The sequence below is a fragment of the Cervus elaphus genome, chromosome 3 (genome assembly GCF_910594005.1).
Source record: "Cervus elaphus chromosome 3, mCerEla1.1, whole genome shotgun sequence".
In the NCBI taxonomy this organism is placed as follows: Eukaryota; Metazoa; Chordata; class Mammalia; order Artiodactyla; family Cervidae; genus Cervus; species Cervus elaphus.
The window spans coordinates 11,872,609-11,899,896 of NC_057817.1; the positions used below are offsets into that span (position 1 = coordinate 11,872,609).

Sequence of the window (27,288 nt, forward strand, 5' to 3'; positions counted from 1 at the left end):
TAAAACATTTTCTTTTCATTCTTCTGTATTTCTCAGATCTCTCCTTCCTTTCCATCTTTATCATCACAATGCTTGATTACTGCAAAAAATCTCATCAGTCCCTTCTCCTTGTGTCCTGCAGTTCATTGTACCCATTGCCACAGAACTGTTCTTTCATAATTCAGAGGTCAGATCATCATTTGTCAATGTGTGTGGTGATGGTAATCACCTCATAGGGTTATTGAAAGGGGTCAATGAAATGTGTATAACATTGTGCTGATGGTGGATTTAGATTTCTCTCACATTAATTCATCCATATAGAATAGTGTTTGTGATCCAGAGTGTGACATCCTGACATCCAGTTCCAGCTTGTCGGACTTCACTATGGACCTGACATAGGCCACATAAACTCTGTGTACCTCAGTTTCCTCATCTGTAAAAAGAGGATATTAGTATACACAGAAAATTTTTGGGAGAATTAAATAAATTAATTTGTATTAAGTGCTCATAGTATTATGTTGATACAGAGTAAGGGCTACGTAGTTGGTTTTCATTGTATTTTTCTAGTTTCATAGGTGATTGAAGAAAGACCTAAATACGTTAATTTAGGTCTTTACAAGTCTGCATCCATGCAACTTGTAAACGACATGTCTGAGATTTGAACTCTGGTCTTTTGACTTTAAAGCCCAGGCTTACTACATTCATTTCAACATCCACCACTCCTTACACATATCCTAGTTGGAATTAATCTCTTTTTGCTCTGCTTTCATCATACTTACTTTGTACTTCTGCCAGGAAATTTGCCACATTTTGCTTCTTATTATAGTTATTGCAAATCAGTCTGCCTTTCAGAGTAGAGAAGATGTACCCAGTTATATTTTTTTCCCTTCCTTCACAGTCTCAGCTAATCAACAAGAAATTGTTTATTGTTAAATTTGTTGAATAGAAAAATGTTTTAAAAGTATTATAGATAGTTAATAGTGGAGACTGTAATCAGCTATAGTCTTCTTGTAAAAAATGAATTATTAATTATAAAGATTATATGTTTATTATTATTTTAGTTCATAGGTTTAGTATTTTAGTATACAGATAACTAAATGTATTCACCATCATCAAATTGTTTTCAGTATGTTGCTTCTGGTTTATTTAATTTTTGAAAAAGAGCTTGGAGTTTCTTTTTTTCCCCTGAAACTATGATGAAATGAAGACCCACATAGGAGATCTTCAAAGAAGGAAATTATAATTTGATCCAAGGAAGAAAGCTCATATCAGAAGGTAAATTATAAGTTAGACTTTCCAGTTATTTAGTAATGAAAATTTGCAGAGAAATCAGTAGCTGAGTATATAGAGAGGGTTACAACGTTGTCACCACTAAATATGGTTTTGCTGGAGGAAGCTTTCAATAGTTATTTCATGGAATCTGAAATATGGCAGTCTGTGAAAGAGTTTCACAGGCCACACTGTTAAAAGCATTGCTTTATTAAATTTTATTCTTGGCATGGGAGGCAGTGGTAGAATTGAGAGAAACATTTTAGACTTTACTGATTTAACTTTTCATTGCTGGATAATCAGATTCACAGAATAAATTTCTATCAATTTCCCCTTCTGAAACAAGGATTTTTATTTTTTTGAGTGTCAGAGTTTCTTTTTCCTTTTGTAATGTTTGAAGATTGACTTAATAAATACATCCTTAAAAAGGAAAAGTTAGCCTTCAACAAAGGGAAGGTTGGTGGTGATGAGAACTGATGGAAACAGAAGAATCATATACACATTTGCCACTGGCTTTTTCTGGCTTCAAGAGATCAAGACCATGGAACTTGTTAGGCTCCCTGCTTCTGAAAAAAATTTCAGATATCCATCCACATTCACCAACTTAGCCCACTATGTAGGCCAAGTACACACTCCAGTCTAATGCATATGATGAAAAAGCTGAAGTCAAATACGGCATTGGCTAGAATCAGCTGTTAGGAAAGACAGGGAAGATTCAGGGTAAGCTGAAGTGAAGAAACAAGAAAAATACAACTCAAGGCAGATTTTTTTCAAAGAGCTAAGTCTAAGATTTTATGCTAGATATAAAGCTAGCAGGGGTTGATGAGGAAGAGGCAAATAAAAGTAGTAAATTATCTTCAGGAAATCTAGAAGGAATTTCAAGATGTTTCTTCTTTCCAGAGCCCCTTCTAAAGGGGGACTTTTCAGAGTCCCCCTTAGTCCCGCCTCTGTGAGCTCAGACACTGATAATAGCTCATCTCTGACTCCTTTTCAAGGAATCTAACATGACTGCTACAGAATTACACTAGGTGAGATTCCTCCCATTTCATTTGTCCTAGAATTCATTCCTTTGGCTCTTAAATTATAAAATAGGACAATTTTTAAAGCTAGTTTGAATTTGTGAAAGTGTATGGATCTTAAGACTTGTATCAGGATAGATTAAGTCATCCTGCAGGAATAAACAGCCCTCAAATCTCTGTGTTTTAAAATAGCCCAGGTGTATCTCACTCATATTACAGGTTTGTTTTGGGTTACCCAGGAGATTCGCTCCATGTCATCCATCCTAACCCAGGGATATGGGCTGATAGCGCAGTTGCCATCTGGAGTATCCTTGTGGCAGGGAGAAGGAGAAGTTGTCAGCGTGCATTTGCTCTTGAAGACTCTGTATATTACCTCTGTTGCCATTTCATGGGCCACAGCAAGCCACACAGCCATACTTCATTTCAAGTCGATATGAAAGTGCAGTCCTACAAGTGCTTGGAATGAGGACAGCCAAAATCATAGTGGACAGCATGAATAATGACCACAAATTTATGACAGATCTCTCCATGTGATTTGGAGGTTCTATCTAGCTATTTATTATTGACTCTTCAGCTGCTTGAGGTTAATTCTGGTGAAAAAAAAAATAAAAAGAACAAAGGTTTTATGGCCCAAATTTTGGTTTCTTCAAACTGAGTTTAGACATTATCATATATGTAAGAAATGCTTCTTTTTTTACCAGAAGAATATTCAAAAAAGATGTTTTTATTATAAAATTTTTCACTAATGGTAGCTGTGCTGATTACAGAGTTGATGATTCAGTCAGATCAGGAGAAAAGCCATACAAAGCATTTAAAGTTATTTAAATCTATTTAAACCATCTATTCAATATAAATACTTGCTCATGAAAATTAAATAACACAGGAAGTATTTACCATGTAAAAATACAGACTATCCCTTCTCCATTCTGTCCCTCAACTTTCTCTTACGCAGAGTTTACCACTGTTAATATTTTCCTGTCCATTTTTCTAGACCCCTTGTGCTTTTATGCAACACAGAGATGAACATGTAAGCAACTTGCTATGGCTATGTTAAAAGTACATTGTGTGTGTATGTGTGTGTGTGTGTGTGTGTGTATGCATATTCCTAAATTGCTGAACTAACTTATTTGCTCACCTACTTTATGTGAGAATGGCAGTTTCTACTCTCACCAACAGTGTGTATACTATATTTTTTATACCAGTTGGCTCAGATGGTAAAGCATCTGCCCACAATGCAGGAGACCCAGGTTAGATCCCTGGGTCAGGAAGATCCCCTGGAGAAGGAAATAGCAACCCACTCCAGTACTCTGGCCTGGAAAATTCCATGGATGGAGGAGCCTGGTGGGCTACAGTCCATGGGGTCGCAAAGAGTCAGACGCAACTGAGAGACTTCACTTTCACTTTCAGTGTAGAAAAATGACATTATTGTCTTAATGTTCATTTTTCTGATGTTTGTAAGACTGAGTACCATTTTTATGCTTATTGACTATTATCATATTTTTCCTCTGTGGATAGCGTGCTGAAATTCTTTGCCTATTGGATTTAAATTTTTTTTCTTACTGACTCATAGAAGCACTTTGCATATTACTGAAGCTGCAAATGTACCTTTCCCCTTGTCAGTTAGGGCTTCCCAGGTAACTCAGATGGCAAAGAATCTGCCTGCAATGCAAGAGACCTGGGTTTGATCCCTGGGTTGGGAAGATCCCCTGGAGAAGGGAATGGTTACCCACTCCAGTATTCTTGCCTGGAGAATTCCATGGAGAGAGAAGCCTGGCAGGCTACAGTCCATGGGGTCACAAAGAGTTGGACACAACTGAGCGACTAACACGTACTTGCTTGTTAGTTATGCTGAGAATATGCCCTTCCCACCCTCCCCACACCTCGACTTTATCTTGTCTTCTATTTTATGCACACGCAAACACAGAGTGTACACACACACACCTGCACATACACCCGGACGTGCTCATCTGAGTGTGAGGTTCAGCAGGTAGCTGAGTGGAGAGCATTTCAAAATCCAAGCAAGGATCCATGTTCACTCAGCAGTGGATGCAGGTTTTGATTGCTGCAGTCCTTCTTTCTATAATTTTTCAGGAAGAGGCAATTTCCACGTGGCAATGGTATACAGAGTTTCTGGGCCTCTTGGAAGTTATATAGAGCATTGTTCCTATTTTACAGGTCTTAAATCTTTAGGACAGGTATGCATGCAGAGATTATACTTGTTTCAGAAAGACTCTAGGAAGGTAAACTTTTGCATGATGCATATGTGTGAGTGTGTGTTTGATGATTATTAATTTTCCATCTAAACACCAATGACCCATTCTTTATTCCTACCTGCCTCTGATCTGGGAGTTATTTCAGAGCTTTATTAAAAGAGAGGTTTTCTGTTAAGTGTTTGTATTGCCTGCTTAGTATTTATACATTCCATATGAATGTATTCTGGGGTAGGGCTGTGTACATTTTTCTACCCCTTCTTTTTCTTTCTTTTATTTTAATTTAGCAGTATGTAAAATGTCACAAATTCTATGTCTGCCACATGTCTCATGATTTCTAGATTTAGCAGTCATTGATCCTATCTGTTCTATAAATTAAAAATATTTCCACTTTTCTGATCTAGTGGTAGCACCATTTCTAGTGGTTCCATGTTGCTTTCAATTTTATTTCAGTTTTACATTTTTTCTGTTATTCAGGTAGATACGGCAATTTCAGATTGCTTCCAATTTTCTGCAGAAGGAATTCAGGGCAGGGGTTGGATAGGATAAAGAATATGAAGTTTTTTCCTTTTTGCAGCAGAATTAAATCTGACTGAGTCTATATATATACACTATTTCTGTGTGATACATGAAATACTAATACATTTGGGAAGACTGGAGCATCACAAATGAATGAAAACAGGATTAGTCAAAAAAAACGATGCTTGGCAAGCTGACTGCTGATGAATAAACAAATTTAACTGTACTGCCACATCAATATATATATATATATATATATACACACACACATATACAAATATATATATATATATCATAATGTGTGCCAGGTCACTTTAGTCATGTCTGATTCTTTTCGACCCCATGGACTAGAGCCTACCAGTGTCCTCTGTCCATGGGATTCTCCAGGCAAGACTACTGGAGTGGGTTGCCTTGCCCTCCTCCAAGGAATCTTCCTGACCCAGGGATCGAACCCAAGTCTCTTATGTCTCCTGCATTGGTAGGCAGGTTCTTTACCACTGGTGCCATCTGGGAGGCCTATATGTCATAATATAAATATTAATATATAATACATAACAGGTTTTACACACAGATTACATATGTGTATAAATATATTAATGATACTTTTAAGACATAAGTATTAAAAATTAAATCAGAAGACAGTAATATGAATTATCTTAGGGGGAAATTGTGATGGAAAATTGTGAATTTATTTGACAACATATGAATTTAAAGTACCTTTCTGTCAGGAAATATCATAAATTAAAATTTGTGATAAATTGAGAAAATAATTTATAAGTGTTAGACTTAAATTCAATATCCTATATAAAGTACCTTTAAAAATTGGCAAGACATCACAAAGAGCAAAACTAAAACAATTTTTACTTCTAAAAATGAAGATTGAGAACAATCTGTTTAGAGGAGTGTGATAAAATGAACTTTCAGGTAATGCTGATGGTAATATAAATTGATTTAACATGTTCAGAAAACAATTTGGTCATTTGGTGTGTGAAAATTGTGTGTGTGTGTGATTGTAGGAATTTTGTTGGCATACATAATAAAAAGCAATGTGACCAATATTTCTCTAAAAGAAACATCATCCTAGGATCATTTAAAATAATGACAGTATTGTGAAGAGCAATTTGCCACAATGCAGAGTAACTTGTGCTTAAACAGTGCTGCCGAAGCTATTATTGAACATCAATTGAATGGAATATAATGCCTTGATTAAACATGTTTTGAGATTTTTTCAGGTCATTGGAAAAAACTTATAATGTGTTCTTAAACAGAGGCAAAATATTTACATGTAGAAAAAATAAAATACTCCAAAGTGTATTTTCTGGGTTTTCTGCAGTGAGCATTAGGGATTTTAATAATCTGGGGTGACAAACCATTTAAAATCTTCTCATACATTTTTAGAAGGGGTAGTGAAGAGACAGCACATAGAAGGCATCCAGTTGATCTGTACTGAAATGATTTGATTTGAAATGAAATAAAATCTTGTAATGGTAATCAGATCTTTGAGCTGTGAGGCCTTTTGCAGGTCACTTGGTCCCGTTATCCGCAGTAATCCGGCCCTTAAGTTTAGCCAGTTTATAGCGGTATATTCATTACCTGTAACACCTCTGGAGCCGCGCCAACATGTCACTCCATTCAGCAGTTCTTGCTTATCAGTGTTTGCAGGCCTTTCCTTCTGTTTGAATTTCTTTCCTGTCTGTCCCAAAGGGTACCTTAAAATTCTTTAAATTTCTCTAAGGGCATCCTTAAAAAAGAAAATGCTAGTGTGCAAATAATTCAAATTTTAAGCCACCCAAAATTTGCAAATAATTGGAAAAAAAGAAAACCAAAGTTCTTTGAGTACAGGTGAATTTTGGGTGCCTTCTATATCTTGGCTTTTGTAAATAATGCTGAAGTGAACATAAGGGTGTATATATCTTTTTGAATTAATGCTTTTATTTTCTTCTGGTAAACACCCAGAAATGAAATTGCTAGATTTTATGGTAGTTCTGTTTTTAACTTTTTGAGGCACCTTGATACTGTTTTTCATAGTGGCTGAACCAATTTGCATTCCAACTAATAGTGCACAAGGGTCCCTAGGGTTGTTTTTTGATTAGATGACTTTATACACATGAAATATTGGTCTAGAGTAAGCTATTAATAAATATTACTTAGAGACTTTCATGACAAGGTGGACAAAATGTACTTTTTCCTATTCATTCTGTTCAATATAGCTAAAAACATAGGACATTACATATAAAATACACATAAGACTCTGAAAGGAAGAGAGAAGAAACCAAATCAGCTCAGATTTGGGACCGGAAAAATGACATGACACTTGAATTCCCCAAGTTTTCTTTTTTGCTTATGTGCCCTAGACTGAGCGCTGGAGAAGGTGGCAATTCAGAAGTGCCAATGGGTGTAGAAAAAAAGTCCCAGAAAATTTTCTCTTTGGATCCCTCCCTCTACTCCCTAAATAAAAAGGGGTAGGGAAGGGCAGCCTGCCAAAAGAGGATCTTTGGACAGTCACCACCCTAATCCAGTCAAGCAGTATGGCAAACTGATCCCCATCCCATCCTCATCGGTGAAAAGATGGTGAGGAATCTAGACTTCTACTTTGCCAGGCTGTATCAAGGGTGCCCTAAATATTGCCAACTCCCCTAGCGGTATCAGAGAAGGTTTTCTCAGGAATTGGAACTTTCATTACAGCTAGGATAGGAGGTAAGGAGGCTCTTGGCCCTGGCAGTGTCAGTGGGGTCCATGTGGGCAGTCTCAGTGAGATGCCATTCCCCCATCATCCAGAATGATGTAATGGAAGCCTAGTGGGAGCCTGAACTTTGACCCGAGCTCAGTGGTAAGGAGGTCCCTCTTACTCTCATGAGTGGAAGCAGAGGCCTAATGAGGAGCTGGAGCTTAAACCTGAGTAAACATTTTTTACTTTTTTCTTGATGTATTAGTTAATTATGGCTGTAATTATGCTTCATATCACCATTAAAATCTGAGTCAGAAGATGCTTATTCATCAGCTAGTCTGTAGGTTGTCATGGGATCACCATGACTGGAAATGTTGCTCTCAGACATCTATCTGGCTGAGTTGGGCTGCAGGCTGAAGAGGAGGCAGCAGTTAACACCCGGAGGTTCTCCTCCAGGAGAGGGTCGAGGTGCGGCAGTTAACACCCGGAGGCTCTCCTCCAGGGGAGGGTCGGGTCGCGGCAGTGATACCCGGGGGCTCTCCTCCAGGGGAGGGTCGAGGTGCGGCAGTGATACCCGGGGGCTCTCCTCCAGGAGAGGGTCGAGGTGCAGAAGAGCGAGCCTGATTATATCTGCTGTGTCAAGGGCTTTCAAGTCAGAGCATGCCTCATGGCTGCTGATTAGCCAAAGCGAGGCACAAGGGTGGCCCCAAAGTCAGGGGAAGTATTCTCCACTGATGAGAATGGAGGCTGGAGGAAGAGACAAAATATTTTTAATAGAAGAGGCGAGGAGAAGAGACCGTGTTTTTCAACAAAGGTGGAATCTATTGCACTTGGCAGTTCAGAATCACTGTGTTAATTACTCATTGTGCTGTACTGTGAGGTCATCATTTTCACCATCTTTGATGTGTGCAGGGTCATTTGATGCTGATTAAATGATCCCTCCTACTGCCTTCTGTATCTGTTATTTCTTATTGCTTCCACTGTATCTGTAGATGTATTACCTGCTTCCTTTCACACAGGGCTATTTGAATGAGTACCTGATGGTGACACTCAGTTTTATAAGGGGATTTTTATAATCTTTGCTACTCTGATGTTGGAACCAATGAACCATTACTGGACTTGTATTTTTTATCTAATATTCTCTTCCTAAAAAAGTGAAAAATTCAATTCTCAGGGAAATGAGTTATATTTTCTTAAAAATTATCTCCATCTATCTACATTATATCTGTATTTTCAAAGGGATGCACTCAGCAATTAAGAGATAAGGTAGTGAATTGAGAAGTTTTAAAAATTTATTGACCATATGTGCATGTTGATTGCTTATTCAAATTATGAACCGTCTCAAAATTCTGAAAAGAACTTACCTATACTTTGTGAAATTGGGGGTATTACATTTAATTGAAACAATATATATCTTTCAAGGAATATAAATATTTCAGAGAAGAATTGATTTTTTCCCAGCAAGTCTGTCTTTTTATAGCAGATCCCTAGACTTCAGTCATGCATCTACCATTTGCCCTCTCAGCATAGTGCATCTGTCCTGGACTTGGATACAACTCATTTCATCCATGTAAAGTCGATTATTTTGGTGCTGTATACTCTAGTTTCATCCTAAGCAATAAAATCCACAAAATTGTCACCTTGAAGCGTGAGGTATATTTTCTTCTAGTGCACATGAAAATAAATACATGTTTATTAAAATCAAAATGTCACTTCTGTATCATCTTAAATAGTTTACAGCCATCATTACTTGGTATAACATGCACGGGAAAACACTGTTTTAAGGACAGCTCGCCAAACTGGAACTATGGAAACCTAGTTAAGCAACATATATGTTTTGAAAAGAGTCATTCACTTTTACTTTCCAATTATTTTTCAGGTTTGTGGAAGGGATGCTTAACATTTGTTACAATGCCATCGATCGTCATATTGAAAATGGTGAAGGAGATAAGATTGCTATCATTTATGACAGTCCCGTTACAAACACTAAAGCCACTATTACCTATAAAGAAGTCCTGGAACAGGTAATATTATTAACTTTCTATCCACGTTCTTTGGAAATCATACCGAAATTAATTTAAATAGCATACATTCTCATTGCATAGCCTTAATCCTCTTAGTTCATTGACATGCTGTTGTACTTTTAGTGCACGCTGTAAACAGATGTGTGTTTACTCATTTAAATTGTTTTTATTCTTTATATTTTACAGTACTAAAAGATACTCATTTTATTACTTGTAAACATTTTTATTGCATTATAGTTGCTTTACAATGTTGTGTTAGCTTCTGCTGCATAGCAAAATGAACCAGCCCTACCTACACATATATCCCCTCCCTTTTGGGTTTCCCTCCCACTTAGCCCCCCAGGGTACATTAAGTAGAGTTCCCTTTGCTACACAGTATGTTCCCATGAGTTGTCTATTTTATATATAGTATCAGTCATGGAGCATTTCCCAGGTGGCTCAGTGGTAAAGAATCTGCTTGCCAATGCAGTAGACATGGGTTTGATCCTTAGGTGGGGAGAAGGAAATGGCAACCCACTCCAGTATTCTTGCCTGGGAAATCCCATGGACAGAGGGGCCTGGCCGGCTGCAGTCCATGAGGTCACAGAGTTGGTTGGACATGACTTAGCGACTACACGACAGCAAACATCAGTAGGCTGTATGTATCAGTCCCAACCTCCCAGTTCTTCCCAGCCCACCTCTTTCCCCCTTGATATCCGTGTTTGTTCTCTACCTGTCTGTCTCTCTTTCTGCTTTGCAAATGAGATCATCTATACCATTTTCTAGATTCCACATATATGCATTAATGTATGATTTTTTTTCTCTTTCTGACTTCCCTCCTGTATATGACACTGTCTGGATCCATGGAACCAGACAGACATCCCAGAGATAAATCCACGCACCTGTGATCACTTAATCTATGACAAAGGGGGCAAGAATATGCAATGGAAAAAACACAGCCTCTTCAATAAGTGGTGCTGGGAAAATTGGGAAACTATATGTAAAAGAATGAAAATAGAACATTCCCTAACATCATACACAAGAATAAACTGGAAATGGGACCTTATTTTAAAGGAAGAGGTTAACAGATCTCTGACAGTGTGCTTTTATTCTCTCTGGCCTTCATTTTCCCTCCACGCTGGCATCACCTGGCCCTCTCTCCAACCCTTGTGCTGTTGAAGCGGTCCCCCTGCCTTCTGACTCACCTGTTACCAGGCTGTGCACCTGTCACATTGTCACCTAAGATGACACTAGAATTTTCTTCCTAAGAAATGACTTATTACTCTACCCCCACTTGAAAACCTTTTCTTTAAAAACTACTGTTATTTAGAGAGCAGAATCTGGATTCCTGTGATGTATAAGACGCTTTGGAATCTGATCACAGCATCCCTCCAAGCTTCATTTCCCAATGCTCTTGGCCATCTCTTTTTCACCCTAGATGTCCTTACACTCCCTCAGGCACTCCTGGCCCTTTAAAGATCTTTGTACATGCTCATTCATTTCCCTTATTTGCTCTTTCCCCCCTCCTCCCATCTGGGTAGTTCTCAGGTGAATCATGATATTGGCAGATAAGTTATGAGATTCTTTTCTTCCAATATTAGGGTAGAAATGAGATGTCATAAGTAATTATAAAAGTATTTGGGTTTTGTGGCCTGCAGGAGACTTATTCTTGCTCTGGGGGAGGGCATTTATTTATTTGTTATTGGAAGGGAGGTAGACTGGAGGGCAAGGTTCCTCAGCCTTGATACTGTTGACATTTTAGGCCAGGTATTTCTGTTGTGGGGAGCTGTCGTGTACACTGTAGGGTTTTTAGCAGCATTTCTGGTCTCACTCATTAGTTGCACCCCTTTCCCAGTTGTGATGACCAAAAATGTCTGCAGATATTGCTGAAATGTCCCATGTAAATGCCTTTACTTTTTTTTTTTGCCTTTTATATGGAGGCTTTTTGAATCACATTCTTTTATTTTGCTTTTTTTTTTAAAACTCATGTAGAATTTCCATGCAAGTTTTAGAGTATTTGGTTAACTTTCCCTGGCTCTCTGAAATAATATCCTTTTGCACCAGCATTGTTTCTGTTTAGCCTTCTAAGGGATTTCAAAAAAGGCAACTGAGGGAAAACTATTACTGCCCCAATCTCGGGTTGCTGCAAGCAATAAAGTTAGGAAACAAGGGGGCTTTGCAGCCTGGCTGCAGCAACAAATTCTGCCTTCAGCTGACTGGAACAGAAGAGGAATTTATGAAAAGTGAATACCCCAAGGGAGAAGGGCTAGCAGTGAAGAGTTAAGGAGAAGCCACCAATTGCCTAAGAAGTAGAGCTGCTGACTTGACTTCTAGACTGCCAGAGTAAGCACTAGTTGGCTCACGAGCTTCCAGGCCTCCGGCCCGGGGCAGCTGGCAGGAACTGTCTTGTCGTTTCATTTCACAGTAGGAATAGGGCCTTGCCTCTTTCTGGGACTCATACTAGGGAAATTCCAGTCTAATAAGAGAGTTCAAATACTGGGCAGCTGACTACAGAAAAAAAGAAAATAATGCTGCAAATACCGTGTTGGACACGTTTCATGAGTCTGAACGTGGGAACTGTGTATTTTCAGAGTGAGGTTTCTAGAGACAGAGCTCATACTGGTCTGAGGAGGAAACGCAGTCTGTTATCAGGTGATTTTGGTTTTCATCTGAGGCTGTGTTTTATTTTAAAAGATAAATCTCCTAAAAAAAAAAAAAAAGATAAATCTCCTGATAACCTGTTATATTCTGTGTTTTATTTTAGGTTTGCATTTTCAGCTTTTAGACAAGGTTTATAGCCTGTGTTCAAAAACTGAATCCTATGATGTGGGTATATGGCCATAGGCTCATTAATAATTAAGACAGGTTGATATTAAGATGGGCTTCTTAGGTGGCTCAGTGGTGAAGAATCCACCTGTACATGAGACATGGGTTCAATCCCTGGGTCAGGAAGATCCCCTGGGGAGGGTAATGTCAGCCCACTCCAGTCTTCTTGCCTGGAGAATCCCATGTACAGAGGAGCCTGGTGGGCTCCAGAAAGAGTCAGACACGACCTAGTGACTAAACGGGAACAACAATATTAAGATCCTGGATCTTAATTGCTATCCTGCTTAGGAAGCTTACTTATATATTTAACATATATGATCTATATCAGTATGTTGAGTTTGATACATGACCGAACATCAGAGTCAAGGAAGACACTTTGGGAAAGTAAACTAGGAAGTGTTAAATAAGTTGTTCCTCCTCTCATTTTCTGCTGTTTTGTTTTTAATTAGTGTATGTGATAAGTACACACATGCATTTTGCTTAGAGGCCATTCTGCTAACTCATCTTGGTTTTCTCATATGGAGTCTGGACTCTTAGACCCTTTTGAGGTTTGTGCTGGTTCATTGGTTTCAGCTTGGCCTGACATCAAAGTACTTAAAAGGCCTGTTTCTCTCACCTGCTGACAGCTTCTGATTCCCCAGGGTTTTCTTCTCTAAAGTACTAAAGGAAGGACTGTTAGGAAAGAGGGGGGCGTTGTGCTGTATTTTGATTACCTGCTCCTGGTTCCCTGTGGCTTTTACTTTATTAAGTAGAGAAGACAGGGAAAGAAAGATTTAATGGGTAAGGCCATTGAGAACAAACAAAAAAAAAGCTTTGTACTTTGCTTGTTTTCATCTCTGCTGCCTCATTTCTGCTGGGAGTTTTTGTTTAGGTAAAACTAAAGTTCGTACTTCTTAATTAGTGAACCAGAACATTTCAGGCTAAAGTATTTCAGTGACGTGAAGGATCTGAAGATTTTACAGAACGATTCAGAGGTAGAGCTTTTCTCAAACTGTCATCTCTTGTAGGGAGCTGATAATGAAAACGCTTCTTTAAGATATTTGTACTGTACATCTGTGTCTCTTTTTCTGTTTTGCATATAGGGTTATCGTTACCATCTTTCTAAATTCCATATATACGCGTTAGTATACTGTATTGGTCTTTATCTTTCTGGCTTACTTCATTCTGTATAATGGGCTCCAGTTTCATCCATCTCATTAGAAATGATTCAAATGAATTCTTTTTAATGGCTGAGTAATATTCCATGGTGTATATGTACCACAGCTTCCTTATCCATTCGTCTGCTGATGGGCATCTAGTTGCTTCCATGTCCTGGCTATTATAAACAGTGCTGCGATGAACACTGGGGTGCACGTGTCTCTTTCAGATCTGGTTTCCTCGGTGTGTGTGCCCAGAAGTGGGAGAAGGTGAGGGTGGGATGTTTTGAGAGAACAGCATCGAAACATGTATATTATCAAGGGTGAAATAGATCACCAGCCCAGGTTGGATGCATGAGACAAGTGCTCGGGGCTGGTGCACTGGGAAGACCCAGAGGGATGGGGTGGGGAAGGATGCGGGAGGGAGAATGGGGATGGGGAACACATGTAAATCCATGGCTGACTCATGTAAATGTATGGCAAAAACCACTACAACATTGTAAAGTAATTAGCCTCCAACTAATAAAAATAAATGGAGAAAATAAATAAATAAATATATATTGGGCAAAGTGGCCTAATATAATAAAATATATAAAAAAAAAGATATTTATAGAGAGACGGCTTGGTTCAAGATCCCTTGTTCATTCAACACATACTTAGTTTGCATGCCACACCTTCCTTGGAACAAGGAGTATAGATAAATGACTTATTCTTTATATTTAAAGAGCTACAAAAATCATGAAACATAACACCCGGTTATGTAGGGTAGTGTTGTATTTTGTGGGAAGGCACCCAACTCAGCCAGGGGCAAATAGGGCACAGGAAAGCTTTTGCAAGAGTCACTGTCTTATATGAGTCCTGGGACCTCCTCCCCAGCCCCGCCTTGCATTGCATTGCACACCCCAGCAAGCACCCATACCACGCCGCCCCCCCACCTCATGCAGTCACGTCTCCAGGCTTGCTGCACGCCCACCTTCAAGCCTTTATACTTGCCTGCCTTCTGTTTGAGATGGTGTTTCTTCCAGATATCTTATGATTCATGGCACCTGAATATTACTTTCTCGGTGAGATCTTCCTCGGCCATGTTAAATACAAAGGTTCTCATGCACACCACTTCATGAGTCCTTTTTCTGCTTTCCTTTTAAAATTTAACTATTTATTACTGAGTACCAGTCTTGATATTTTATTTATCTTTCTTTAGTATTTTTCCTCTTCTGGATGGCAGTTCCATGGAGGGAGGCATTTCTGTTTTGCTCACAGAATAGTGCCTGGCATGTAGTAAACATTTGTTGACTGGTAAAGCAATGAATCAATGAATGGGCTTCCCAGGTGGGCACTGGTGATAAAGAACCTTCCTGCAATGCAGGAGACGTAAAAGATGTGGGTTCAATCCCAGAGTCAAGAAGACCTCCTGGAGGAGGACATGGCAGCCCACTCTAGTACTCTTACCTAGAGAATCCCATGGACAGAGGAGCCTGGTGGGCTCCGGTCTATAGGATCAGAAAAAAAGTCACTTCAGGACATGACCGAAGTGACTTAGCATGAATGTGCAAAAAAATTAATGAATGAGCTACCATTTGGAATTTCTAAGTGACTGTAGCTTCCTTTATTGTGGGGATTTTTTATCTTTGAATTGTACCAGTAGTTTAACTTGATCTTCTTTCCAAGTAAATTCTAACTTCTTACTATCTGTGAAAGAAATTGTAGTTTATTTACATTTGGCTTGGAAGTTCAAGATGAATGTTTCTTTCTTGAATTTCCCACACTAGCAACTCTAGTGTCCACTCCAGGAGATAGGTGTTTATGGTGTCCTTCTCTTCAGTTCCGTCGCTCAGCTGTGTCTAACTCTTTGCCACCCTGTGCACGCCAGGCCTCCCTGTCCATCACCAACTCCCGGAGCTTGCTCAAACTCATGTCCAGCGAGTCAGTGATGCCATCCAACCATCTCATCCTCTGTTGTCCCCTTCTCCTCCTGCCCCCCATCCCTCCCAGCATCAGGGTCTTTTCCAATGAGTCAGCTCTTTGCATCAGGTGGCCAAAGTACTGGAGTTTCAGCTTCAACATCACGCCTTCCAATGAACACCCAGGACTGATCTCCTTTAGGATGGACTGGTTGGATCTCCTTGCACTCCAAGGGACTCTCAAGATTGTCTTCTCCAACACCACAGTTCAAAAGCATCAATTCTTTGGTGCTTAGCTTTCTTTATAGTCCAATTCTCACATCCATACATGACCACTGGAAAAACCATAGCCTTGACTAGACAGACCTTTGTTGGCAAAGTAATGCCTCTGCTTTTTAATATGCTGTCTAGGTTGGTCATAACTTTTCTTCCAAGGAGCAAGTGTCTTTTAATTTCATGGCTGCAGTCACCATGTGCAGATGATTTGGGGGCCCAAGAATATGAAATCTCTCATGGTTTCCATTGTTTCCCCATCTATTTGCCATGAAGTGATGGGGCCAGATGCCATGATCTTAGCTTTCTGAATGTTGAGTTTTAAGCCAACTTTTTAACTTTCCTCTTTCACTTTCAAGAGGGTCTTTAGTTCTTCTTTACTTTCTGCCATAAGGGTGGTGTCATCTGCATGTCTGAGGTTATTCTTTCTCCTGGCGATCATGATTCCAGCTTGTGCTTCATCCAGCCCAGCATTTCTCCTTCTCTTAGTTTTTTTCAGATTACTAGTTATATCAAAGGTCAGTGACATAAAAGAGTATGTGAGTTTATATTGCATGTGTATGTGTATATTATATGTAGTAATTATTTTTAGAAATTCCTACTTTGAATTTATCTTCTCTGCATCTAATTACATTTTAAATTTACTTCTACATGTGGTAAGTTTGTATTTTTTTGGTATTCATACAGTTGTAAATTTTTATGTATGTATTCACTAAATAAAAATATGACCCCCTACAGGGCATTTGAGAAATTTTCATAAATATGTATGCAGGGAAAATGAAGCCCAGTGTGTACTACATTTTCCTGATTTAATTCAAACTGAAAGTGTCTGTTATCTTTACTAAAGGTAGCTTTTGAAATATAATTATGGCAGGAGTTGTAGTTATAAAGGCTGAATAATTTAGAGGAGAAAATTACTCTGAAATCAAGGGCTATATCCCATGAGAAGTCCTCCTTCCAACCTCTGCCCCCTTTAGGAAGCTCTCTTCAAAATGTGAATTTCATCTTCTCAGAAACATGTCAGGGTAAGATCATCTCATATTTCTTTGCTTGCCATATCATCAATATTTCCATAAGCAAACTCCTAAATCACAAAAGCCAGAACATGAAGTCCAGCCCTGCCAGAGGTTGCCTTACTGAGGAGAAGATATACAGCAGTGTGTATATTTAGTTTTCTTTTCTTAAACTTCCTAAATAAGCAATAAATACTTCAGTTGTATTACAGTCTGCATCACTAAAAATTGTATCTCTGTAAAATAATGTTTTCCATGTTTGGTAAATTGTGAATGAGGCTACTATGAGATTGAATTAACAGTGGTTGATGTATTTTTCTAGCATGCAGTTTTTTAAGCTTCTATTGAAATGTGATATACATTTAGAATAGTGTACAGGTCATAAGTATTAACTTGATAGATTTTCACAAACAGAACACACTCATATCACCAGATCAGGAAACAGAGTATTCCTAGCTCCCAGAAGAACTTATTATGCTTCCTTTAGTCATTTCTCTCTCAGCACGCACGTGATTATTATCCAGACATCTGAACACCATCTATGATGAGGTTGCTTTGCTTTCTTGAACTTTGTGGAAATGGAATAAATCAATATACTTTTTTTTTTTTTTTTCAACTTTTTGTTCATGAGACCCTTTCATTTCATTGCAAGAGGCTGTAGTTGGGTCAGTTGAGTAATGACTAGTTTGGGGCTGTTACAAATAATGCTGATATGAATATATTTGTGTGCAAAATTTGGTGACAGTAAGTGTGCATTAACTTTGGGGACATGCTTAGGAGTAAGATGGCAGATTATGGGGCAGACACATGCTTGGCTTGCATAGATAAGGTCAAACAATTTTCAGAGTGGTTGTACCAACTTAACATTCCAAGTGGTGGTGGTAGGAGAATACTAGTTGCCAAAACTTGATGTTGACCATGCCAAGTCTTTTGAGTTTGGGCCTTTCAAGTAGCTGTGCAGTGATATTGCCTTCTGGCAATAAGTAAACTTTAAATATTTGTGATTTATCTGGCTGTGTCGGGCCTTAGTTGTGGTTTGCATGGACTTCATTGCATCACATGGGACCTTTAGTTACGGTGCCCAGACTCAGCAGCTGCAGCAGGTGGGTCAGCAGTCGTGGTGCACAAGCCTAGTTGCTCCAAGGCATGTGGGGTCCAAGTTCCCCGACCAGGGTTTGAACCCACGTCCCCTGCATTGCAAGGCGGATTCTTAACACTGGACCCCTGGAGAAGTCTGGATTTAATTTTGTCATCCCTAAAGGCTAATGCAGTTAACTCCTTTCCCTGAGCTTTTGGGCCATTTATTGTTCTACTTTTCTGAAGTGCCCAATCAGGTCTTTTGTGCATTTACTTTTCTTTTGGATTGTTACGATGTCAGGACGTTTTGGTGAGAGATTTTCTCACAATTGAAGAGAATAGCTTATCAATATCTGAAAACCTTAATAATAAAAGATGAAGATCCTTTAGTAAAAATGTTGATGATTAAGTAGCTTTAAAAATCTAAAGATGAGGACATTGTCCCCTGTTTTAAAAATAATAATGTGAAAGTCTTTTCTTTACTAATCTTGACTAACCTTTTTTCTTTTTTTTTTGAAGAAAGTTTGGAAGAAAATTCCTTACAGTAGAAGCAGGAAGCGTGAGCTCCAGTGTTAAGGCTGTAAATGATCTAGTGAAGACGATGCTGTGTTAGTACTTTCATAGATGTTAAAAGGCTCTACTTACATTGATTTTTGAGTGGTCTGGCTTCATCTCATTTTCCCAGAATCCTTGTTATTTTTGTGAGTTAATTTGTGCAGTGCAAAGTTGTATAATGCAGTTTAGCAGAAACATTTATATTTCATTTGAAACTGAAGATGTTTATATACAAACTACTGATTTAAGTTTTTATATAAATTGTAACTGGAACTTTGTTTGAGTAACTTTTCAGCTTAATGAAATTTAAGTTAGATTCTGAGAGTACTCCACAGAAAGAAAATAGGTATTAGATCAATCTAATAGATAATACAGAAGGGAATAAATTAAATGAGAAAACACCATTTTGGTATTTCCTGGCTTCTTTTTTTCCCACTGTTAGAGCCATGCATTCAAAACTAGAAATGTCTAAAAATAATTTTTACATCAACCCAGAATAGCAACACTATGGGCAACCCTTTCGAATTGTCTCAGCCAGGTTTTTAAAGTAATTATATTTCTCTAATTTTCTGAAATCAATTTTCTGTCTGGAGTATATACTCATTTCTTTTCCATTCTCCCCATGCCAGAAATCTTCACCATACTTCGAAGTCTAGACCGCTTTACTTGTACCTTTCTCTAAGCACTGGTTTCTTTTTGCTTTTTATATTACTTAGTAGTATACCTACACTATTGGTGTACCTACTTATTTATTAATGTACCTCCTGACTGTAGTAAAAGCTTCTTGAGGATAAGGGTTATATTTTATTTATCAATTTATTTTATCTATACAATGCTTTATCATTTATACTATATACATATTTATATGTATAAATATATATATTCCAATATATATATCATTGGAAGGACTAATGATGAAGCTGAAACTCCAATACTTTGGCCACCTGATGCAAAGAACTGATTCAGGAAAAGACCCCAATGCTGGGAAAGATTGAAGGACAGAGGAGAAAGGGATGACAGAGGATGAGATGGTTGGATGGCATCACTGACTTGATGGACATGAATTTGAGCAAGCTCCAGAAGTTGGTGATGGACAGGGAAGCTTGGAGTGCTACAGTCCATGGGGTCACAAAGAGTAGGACATGACTGAGCGACTGAACTGAATTGATTCAATGTTTAATATAGGCCTCATAACATAAGCTCATATTACATACTGAATGAACTAATAAATAGAATATTCAATAACTTTCATTAAAAAGTAAAGAAAACTTTAACTCTTGTCTAAGAGAAATAATCATTTCCAAAAATATCACTTGTCTCTTCCACATTGTAATTTTTTTTTTTATATTGGGAAATTTAAATTTTTTAATAGGGTGAAAATCTTCTTTATTTTAATGCATTACTTGACTAAAAGTTTCTATCTTTCTGCATTTATTTTTTTTTATTTTTTTATTTTTTTTAGTTCTACCAGTTTATTGCTACCAACCCACCTCCCTCCACCCTCGGGCACACATGCTCAGTCATGTAATCCCATGGACTTCAGCCCGCCAGACTCCTCTGCCCATGGATTTTTCCAGGCAAGAGTACTGGAGTGGGTTGCCACTTCCTTCTCCTATCTTTCTGCATTTAAAAGCTCTGCTTAAAACATTTACCTAGCTTGGTCATTTTGGAAATGTAGAAGTCTGGTCTCTAGTAGTTTTTATTCCTGCATTTGCTTAATGAATTTATTTTTATCATTCATTGGTAGGTTCTTGTTAGATGATTTGTCTTATCTACAAGGTGGTTAAACTCTGACCTTTTTGAAAGTTAACTCCGTAAGATCAGTGGATGATCTGCTTTCCATTTATATTCTTGGACTGGGATGATGATGGAGCCAAGTTTATTTATTTGTTCAAAACATACTTTTAGAATACCTAATGTGTATTTGGCACTTCTGTGGACACCATGCATTACAGTAGTGAATGATACAGTCTTTTCCTACAGGAAAATTGCATTCTAATTGGGGAGATATGTTATGAATAAAAAGATAATACAAGTGAAAAGATAACACAACATAAGGGAATAAAAGCGTAAGGCTAGAGTGACCTGGACTCTCTTGTATATAGATTTGTCTGAGAAAACTGCTTATCACTGAGGAGATAACCCAGTGACATAGACTCAGATAAAGGCTGGGAGAAGCCCTGTCAACATTTGGAGGAAATGATATCAGGCAAAAGGCTTCCTAGGTGGCAGTAGAGGTAAAGAACCTGCCTGCCAATGCAGGAGACATGGATTTGATCTCTGAGTCGGGAAGATCCCCCGGAGGAGGACATGGCAACCCACTCCAGTATTCTTGCCTGGAGAATTTCATGGACAGAGGAGCCTGGTGGGCTGCAGTCCGTGGGGCTGCAGAGAATCGAACATCGCTAGAGTGACTGAGCATGTGCACAACAAATACCAGATTTTAATGTATAAATAATTGTAGCCTGTTAATGTTATAATCGACATTTTGTTTGAACAGTTAATAATTCTTCAGGGAGACAAATAATAGCTGAAAACAAAGTCCCATAGGTGGCATACTAGAGATGGAGAAGGAAGACGTCTTCCGTGAATGTATATTCAATCGTATATTGAATGCTTATTGTATGAGGCAGTGAGCTCAGAAAAATGAATGTTTCCTACTCTCAAGGAACTCTTAGCTTGCTGGTGAGAATAACACAAAAGCAACTGTGTGTAATGTAACAAAAACATTTGTAGCACAGAGGAAGAAGGGACTCATCTGGCTCCAGCAGTTGAGAGAAGGCTTTGCTGTGAAAGTAAAGCATCAGTTGGATCATAAAAGAAAGATAGAAATATGTGCCACCTGTCTTGGCTGTTGTAAATAGTGCTACAGTGAACATTGGGGTACATGTGTCTTTTTGAATTTTGATTTTCTCAGGGTGTGTGCCCAGTAGTGGGATTGCTGGGTCGTATGGTATTTTTATTTTTAGATTTTTAAGGAGCCTCCATACTGTTCTCCATAGTGGCTGTATTAATTTACATCCCCAGCAACAGTGCAAGAGGGTTCTCTTTTCTCCACATCCTCTCCAACATAGAAAAATATCGTATATTAAGGCATATGTATGAAATCTAGAAAAATGGTTCTGAGGAACCTGCTTTCAGGGCAGGAATGGAGATAAAACAGATGTAGAGAAATCGGTGCCCCGTACGCAGATGGCCTCCCTACCAGTGTCCCTGGTCTGTAGCAGATTTATCCGAGAGTTGGACCTGACATGGTTCGTAATGATGGTGTGCGCTGTGAAGGCAAAAATGACTGCATTTGCTGACCTGAGTGGGGCCAACAAGATGGATTAAGTGGGATCCCAAGTGGAAAGATGGTTGAAGGATAAAAGAGAGAGAGACCGTTACTACAGTCAAGAAGGCACAGAGAAGAGAAACATGGGCTCCTGCAAGTGGAAGTGCGAGGACTTGGTAACAATTATTTTTCTGTTGACTAGCCCCTGCACCTGTCCTATTCTCAGCAACTTCAGGACAGCGGAGCATGTCGCCAACATTCAGTTTCTGACCTTTAATAATAAATGTTTGAAACTATGAAATTATTTGACTCGATAGAATTTTCAAAGCAAGTTGAGGATAAAGCTAATTAATATAATTGAAGACATTGATTGGCTTAAGTGATGCAAATAAAGATATGAGGATAGAATCATATTTCAAGTGTATGAAATGAAATATTTTGTTAGACTTTTTGAAATCAATAAAGATCTACACATGGGAAATGATGCTATTAACTTTAACTCATTTGACAGTTTTATACTCATATTTTTGACATTTGTACTAGTTAAGTAACATAAATGTTAATAAATCAATGCATGTTGCATTCAGTAGAGTTATTGTGAGGACTGGAGATTGGAGGGGAATTGATTGTTCATTTTTTTATGCTATACTTGATTGGAGATAATTTTGTCTCCATTATAAAGCTAAATTATGTTAACTTTATCATATGTAGTTTTTATCAGAAATTTTATTTATTTATGGGTATTTATGATGTATTCTTGGCATTTGTGATGATCTACATTGCTTTGTGTATTAGCTACTGTGCATGCATGCTTGCTCAGTTGTGTCTGACTCTTTTTGACCCCCTGAATTGTGGCCCACCTAGCTGCTCTGTCCATAGAATTTTCCAGGTAAGAATACTGGAGTGGGTTGTCATTTCCTTCTTCAGGGGATCTTCCTAACTCAGGGATTGAACCCGTGCCTCTGTGTCTCCTGCATTGGCAGGCAGATTCTTTAACACTGAGCCATTGGAAAGTCCTTATTAGCTACTAGTGTGTGCATTATATTTGTGAATTTTTCATTTTTTTAAAGATATGTGTGCCTTTTTTTGGTGAGTGATGGTAATGCTATTGGGAACAGACCCAACTATTGCAATGATCTTGTGTCCTTGTACAACTCCTGTGATATTTAGCAACTTCTCTGTGAGCCGTTTGTATATATTCATCGACGTCTAGATTGTATTGACCAATGAAATCATAAAGGTTAACAGGAACACAGGCAGATTCTGGGAAGTATGATTGGTGCACCCAGAGTAGTTGTCATGTTTATGTACTGTCTATAAAAAATGCTGAGGGTGTTTGTTTAATTAAAGCTTTGATTAAATAATCAGTGTAGAATTGATCTAAATGATGCAAGGTTCCTGTTGACATCTGTTGCCATCTCTTGCTGCTTTTTATATTTGTCTTTATGAGAAAAGAGATCAATGAAGCAATTTTTTTACTCTTAAAAATTGAGACATACAAATACTTCATAAAGGAAAAGCATTCTTACATACTTTTTGTATTGACACAATTTATTTTTTAATGTGCAATTAAAACTAAGTTTTAATGTCTTTTCTTTATAGCTCAATGCATACATAAAGCCATCTATGATTTATAAGCCAGGATAAAAACAAATCTACAAAGTCAACCAAGCTCAGATTGACAAAATTAATTTCATAGTGAGTAATGTTGAGGTAGAACTGAATGTCTAACTGCAAGGCGCTTATGGTTTGGGTGCTGTGGCCCTGGGTCCTTTGAGTTTTGGCAACCTGTTTTCTGTGATGCCTCAGTTCTTCTGTCACGTGTGTGTGTGTGTGTGTGTGTGTGTGTGTGTGTGTGTGTGTGTTGCTTAGCCACGTCCGACTCTGTGCAACCCCACAGACCGCAGCCTACCAGGCCCCCCCGTCCATGGGATTCTCCAGGCAAGAACACTGGAGTGGGCTGCCATTTCCTTCTCCAAAAGGAATGATAGAAAGGAAGTGAAGTCGCATAGTAGGGCTTAAACTTGCATAAAGCCTTTTATTTTACAGTTGTATTATAAAAAAATCATGACATCACCTGGCTTTTACTTAATATGCATGAATTATTAAAAAATTACAAATAAATACAGTGAAATTGCCTGAGTGCTCATAAATCCAGAATATGCTTCACGTTATTAATTATTTAAAAGTTGTCATCAAAATCAAAATACCAAGTTTAAAAATTCTCATAGAGAATTGATGGATGACCATGAGAATGTCTCCATAGACCCCAGGTTGAGAAACACAACAGTAAACAGTTTATTAGACCAAGAAAAAGGAATCTAGTTTTAATTCACTTCAGTTCAGTTCAGTCTCTCAGTCGTGTCTGACTCTTTGAGACCCCATGAATCGCAGCACGCCAGGCCTCCCTGTCCATCACCAACTCCCGGAGTTTACTCAAACTCACATCTATCGAGTCGGTGATGCCATCCAGCCATCTCATCCTCTGTCGTCCCCTTCTCCTGCCCCCAATCCCTCCCAGCATCAGGGTCTTTTCCAATGAGTCAACTCTTCAAATCAGGTGGCCAAAGTATTGGAGTTTCAGCTTCAGCGTCAGTCCTTCCAATGAACACCCAGGACCAATCTCCTTTAGGATGGACTGGTTGGATCTCCTTGCAGTCCAAGGGACTCTCAAGAGTCTTCTCCAACACCACAGTTCAAAAGCATCAATTCTTCAGTGCTCAGCGTTCTTCACAGTCCAACTCTCACATCCTTAACACGACCATTGGAAAAACCATAGCCTTGTCTAGACAGACATTTGTTGGCAAAGTAATGTCTCTGCTTTTTAATATGCTGTCTAGGTTGGTCATAACTTTTCTTCCAAGGAGTAAGTGTCTTTTAATTTCATGGCTGCAACCACCATTAATGATACTTAAAAAAATATTTTCCATTGGTCTTTTAAATTTTAACATGGTGTTTATAGCAGCCACACTGTAATTTCTTTTTAAATATTAACTTGTTTTACATTTTGCTTGTTTACTACTATATACACAAATATGTACGGCAGTGATTTTTTATCATGGTCTTTATGTTCATTGAAGAATATAGCCATATCCAGGTGACTTACATGAATTTGTATTTAATTGAATGTTCTTTATTATTAGAGCATAGTAGATTCTGTACCTTTTAAACATATAATACATTTGGGAAAATGTGTACATTAACTATTGTAGTTTTTTTAGAATGTCTTTGTAAAGTTATGAGAGTACAAAATTATGAAAAGTGACTTCTCTAATAGTTGAATTCTGTTTCATTGTAGTCCAGGTGGGTTATATTGTAAAAAATGTAATAAAACTTGCTTTAGGACTTGGAATATTTCCCTTAGAAACACTCTAGAAAGCATACAGAAAGTAATCAACTTTGACTTGAGCTATGCTTTAAAAATTCATTTGAGAAGTCTATAATTGGAATCTATATAAATTTCTCCATGTGTCTCTGAATGGTGCTTTTCTGAGTGGCGCTTGGGTTCCAGACTGGCTACCCACATAATTTAGCTGGAATACAGTGCATTAGCAGTGACAAATAATATGCTTGCAATACTTGTAATTCAGGGATTAAGGGAGGAATAGAAAATGAATGAAAATTTATTGGAAGTATTGGTACTAGAGAAAAACACGTTCAATCAGAGGAGAGTGTAGAGATAGAGACCAATGAGTTAGTTGTGAGAAGTCTTTCTGGGCATTCTAAAGGGTTAGAGAGGTGGATGTTATTGTGAAGAAGACAGGTGGAGGTGATCTGTAAGGAGATTCGCCTAAGGTGGGATAAACAGAGAAGATGAGCAGTAGAGGGAAAGGGGACATGGTGTAATGTCCCTGGGGCAAAAGGAGGATGTTGTGAGGATCAGCTGGAAATGGATCCAGGAGGGGACCCTGGAGTTTGGCTTTTTTGGTAGATGGAAGGTGGGGAAAGGGTCAAGATCACATGCAAATTGGGGTTTATAACTTGCATAGTGTCTGTTTTAAACCTCTGGTAGATACTGCAACAAAACCACATTTACAGACAGTCTGCCTATTTAGACACAGTATCATTTTGTTGTTGTTGTTGGATGAAGAATATGACTTTATTTAAAAAGCTGGCTGATCGAGAAGATGGCAGACAAATGTCTCAAAGTTTTAATATCATAGTTTTAAATGGTTCTGTGTGTAGTCGCTACCTAAGGGTTCTTCTGTTTTTCTCTCTCAGCTACCCGGCTTAGACTGTTTAACCACACAGCCCTCTTGCTAACATCCTCACCTGTCTTACCTGTCGTGGTCCCATCTCACCTCCAGGATGGAACGGCAGGCCTTGATCACCCCAGTTCTTTGCCATCTGCACATCTGTGTCTACATGTGTTGAATGCATGCTGTGTGTGCTGAGTCGCTTCAGTTGTGTCTGACTCTCTGCACCCTCATGGACTGTAGCCCGCCAGGCTTCTCTGTCCATGGGATTCGCCAGGCAAGAATACTGGAGTGGGAAACCATTCCCTTCTGCAGAGAATCTTCCTGACCCAGAGATTGAACGCACATCTCTTATGTCTCCTGCATTGGCAGTCTGATTCTTTACCACTGGTGCCACCTAGGAAGCCCACCTCGCTTGAAAACTGTTGAAGAAAAATGTCCTAACTGCAAATACTGGCTTACTACAAATTCGTCGTCCCCAGTATCCAGGGATTTCAGTGCTATGTCTTTTTCCCTTTGGCATTTCTTTAATAAATTTTGTCTTCTGCCCTCCAAAGCCTATTTTAAACTTTTGACCTTCCCATTTCCATGCCTCAAGCTTAATAGGGAACTTTGATTCAAGCCTGGCAACCAATTTGGGAATGAAATCATTTGCAATATCATTCTTCAAATGCAAACCTGGACCCGTTCTTTCTTTCCTACCGTTACTTCTTGCATCCTTCAATCATCATTCCCCTTATGGTCTACACAAAGTATTTCTCAAATCATATCATTTATTTTTTATCACCACCGTCACAGCCCTAGATCTTGCAAAAATAATTGCATTGTAAGGATAAGGAAAGTGCCTACTTCTACAGAGATCTTAACTTGAATATAAATCTAACTTAACAAAACTTAGCAAGGTTCTAAAAGATACATCGTACTGAATCTCTATATCTTTCCAAGTCATCTTACAACATTCTTCACCCTGAATTCTTGCTCTGTCTATTCTGAACTGCTTTACTTTCTCAGATAAATGCCTAATCAAAATATCAAATTTCCTGAGGATTAGGAATTTTGGCAGAAATTATCAAGTGCGTAAAAGCAGGAGGAAGTCATTATTACTCAACCATTAATGCCCTGAGTGAAAAGATGTTAAAATGGTAAAAAGTGGAAGCAACCCTTAATTATTCTTTTCTATATAGTTTCTTTCCTTTTAATTATACATACAGTAGTCATGTCATGAGTAAATGGTAGGTATCAATTACATTTTTTATTCTTTTAGACCTTGGACTTCTTGATGGAGGATTATTTTCTCTGTCAACAATGGCCAGACTGAAATAGAAGTACTATCTTAAAATGAACAAGATGTCCTTTTTAAGACGTGATAA

The 27,288-nt window shown here is 38.4% G+C and overlaps 1 protein-coding gene across 2 annotated transcripts in view; it reads left to right on the top strand.

The window, feature by feature from the left end:
• ACSS3 (acyl-CoA synthetase short chain family member 3) overlaps positions 1–27,288 on the top strand; it is a 162,613-nt gene that overhangs the window by 18,638 nt on the left and 116,687 nt on the right. For both annotated transcript variants that reach the window (XM_043880529.1, XM_043880518.1), the window contains exon 2: positions 9,544–9,688. In XM_043880529.1, the coding sequence (XP_043736464.1) occupies positions 9,544–9,688 (145 nt within the window). The remainder of the gene's footprint in view (positions 1–9,543; positions 9,689–27,288) is intronic.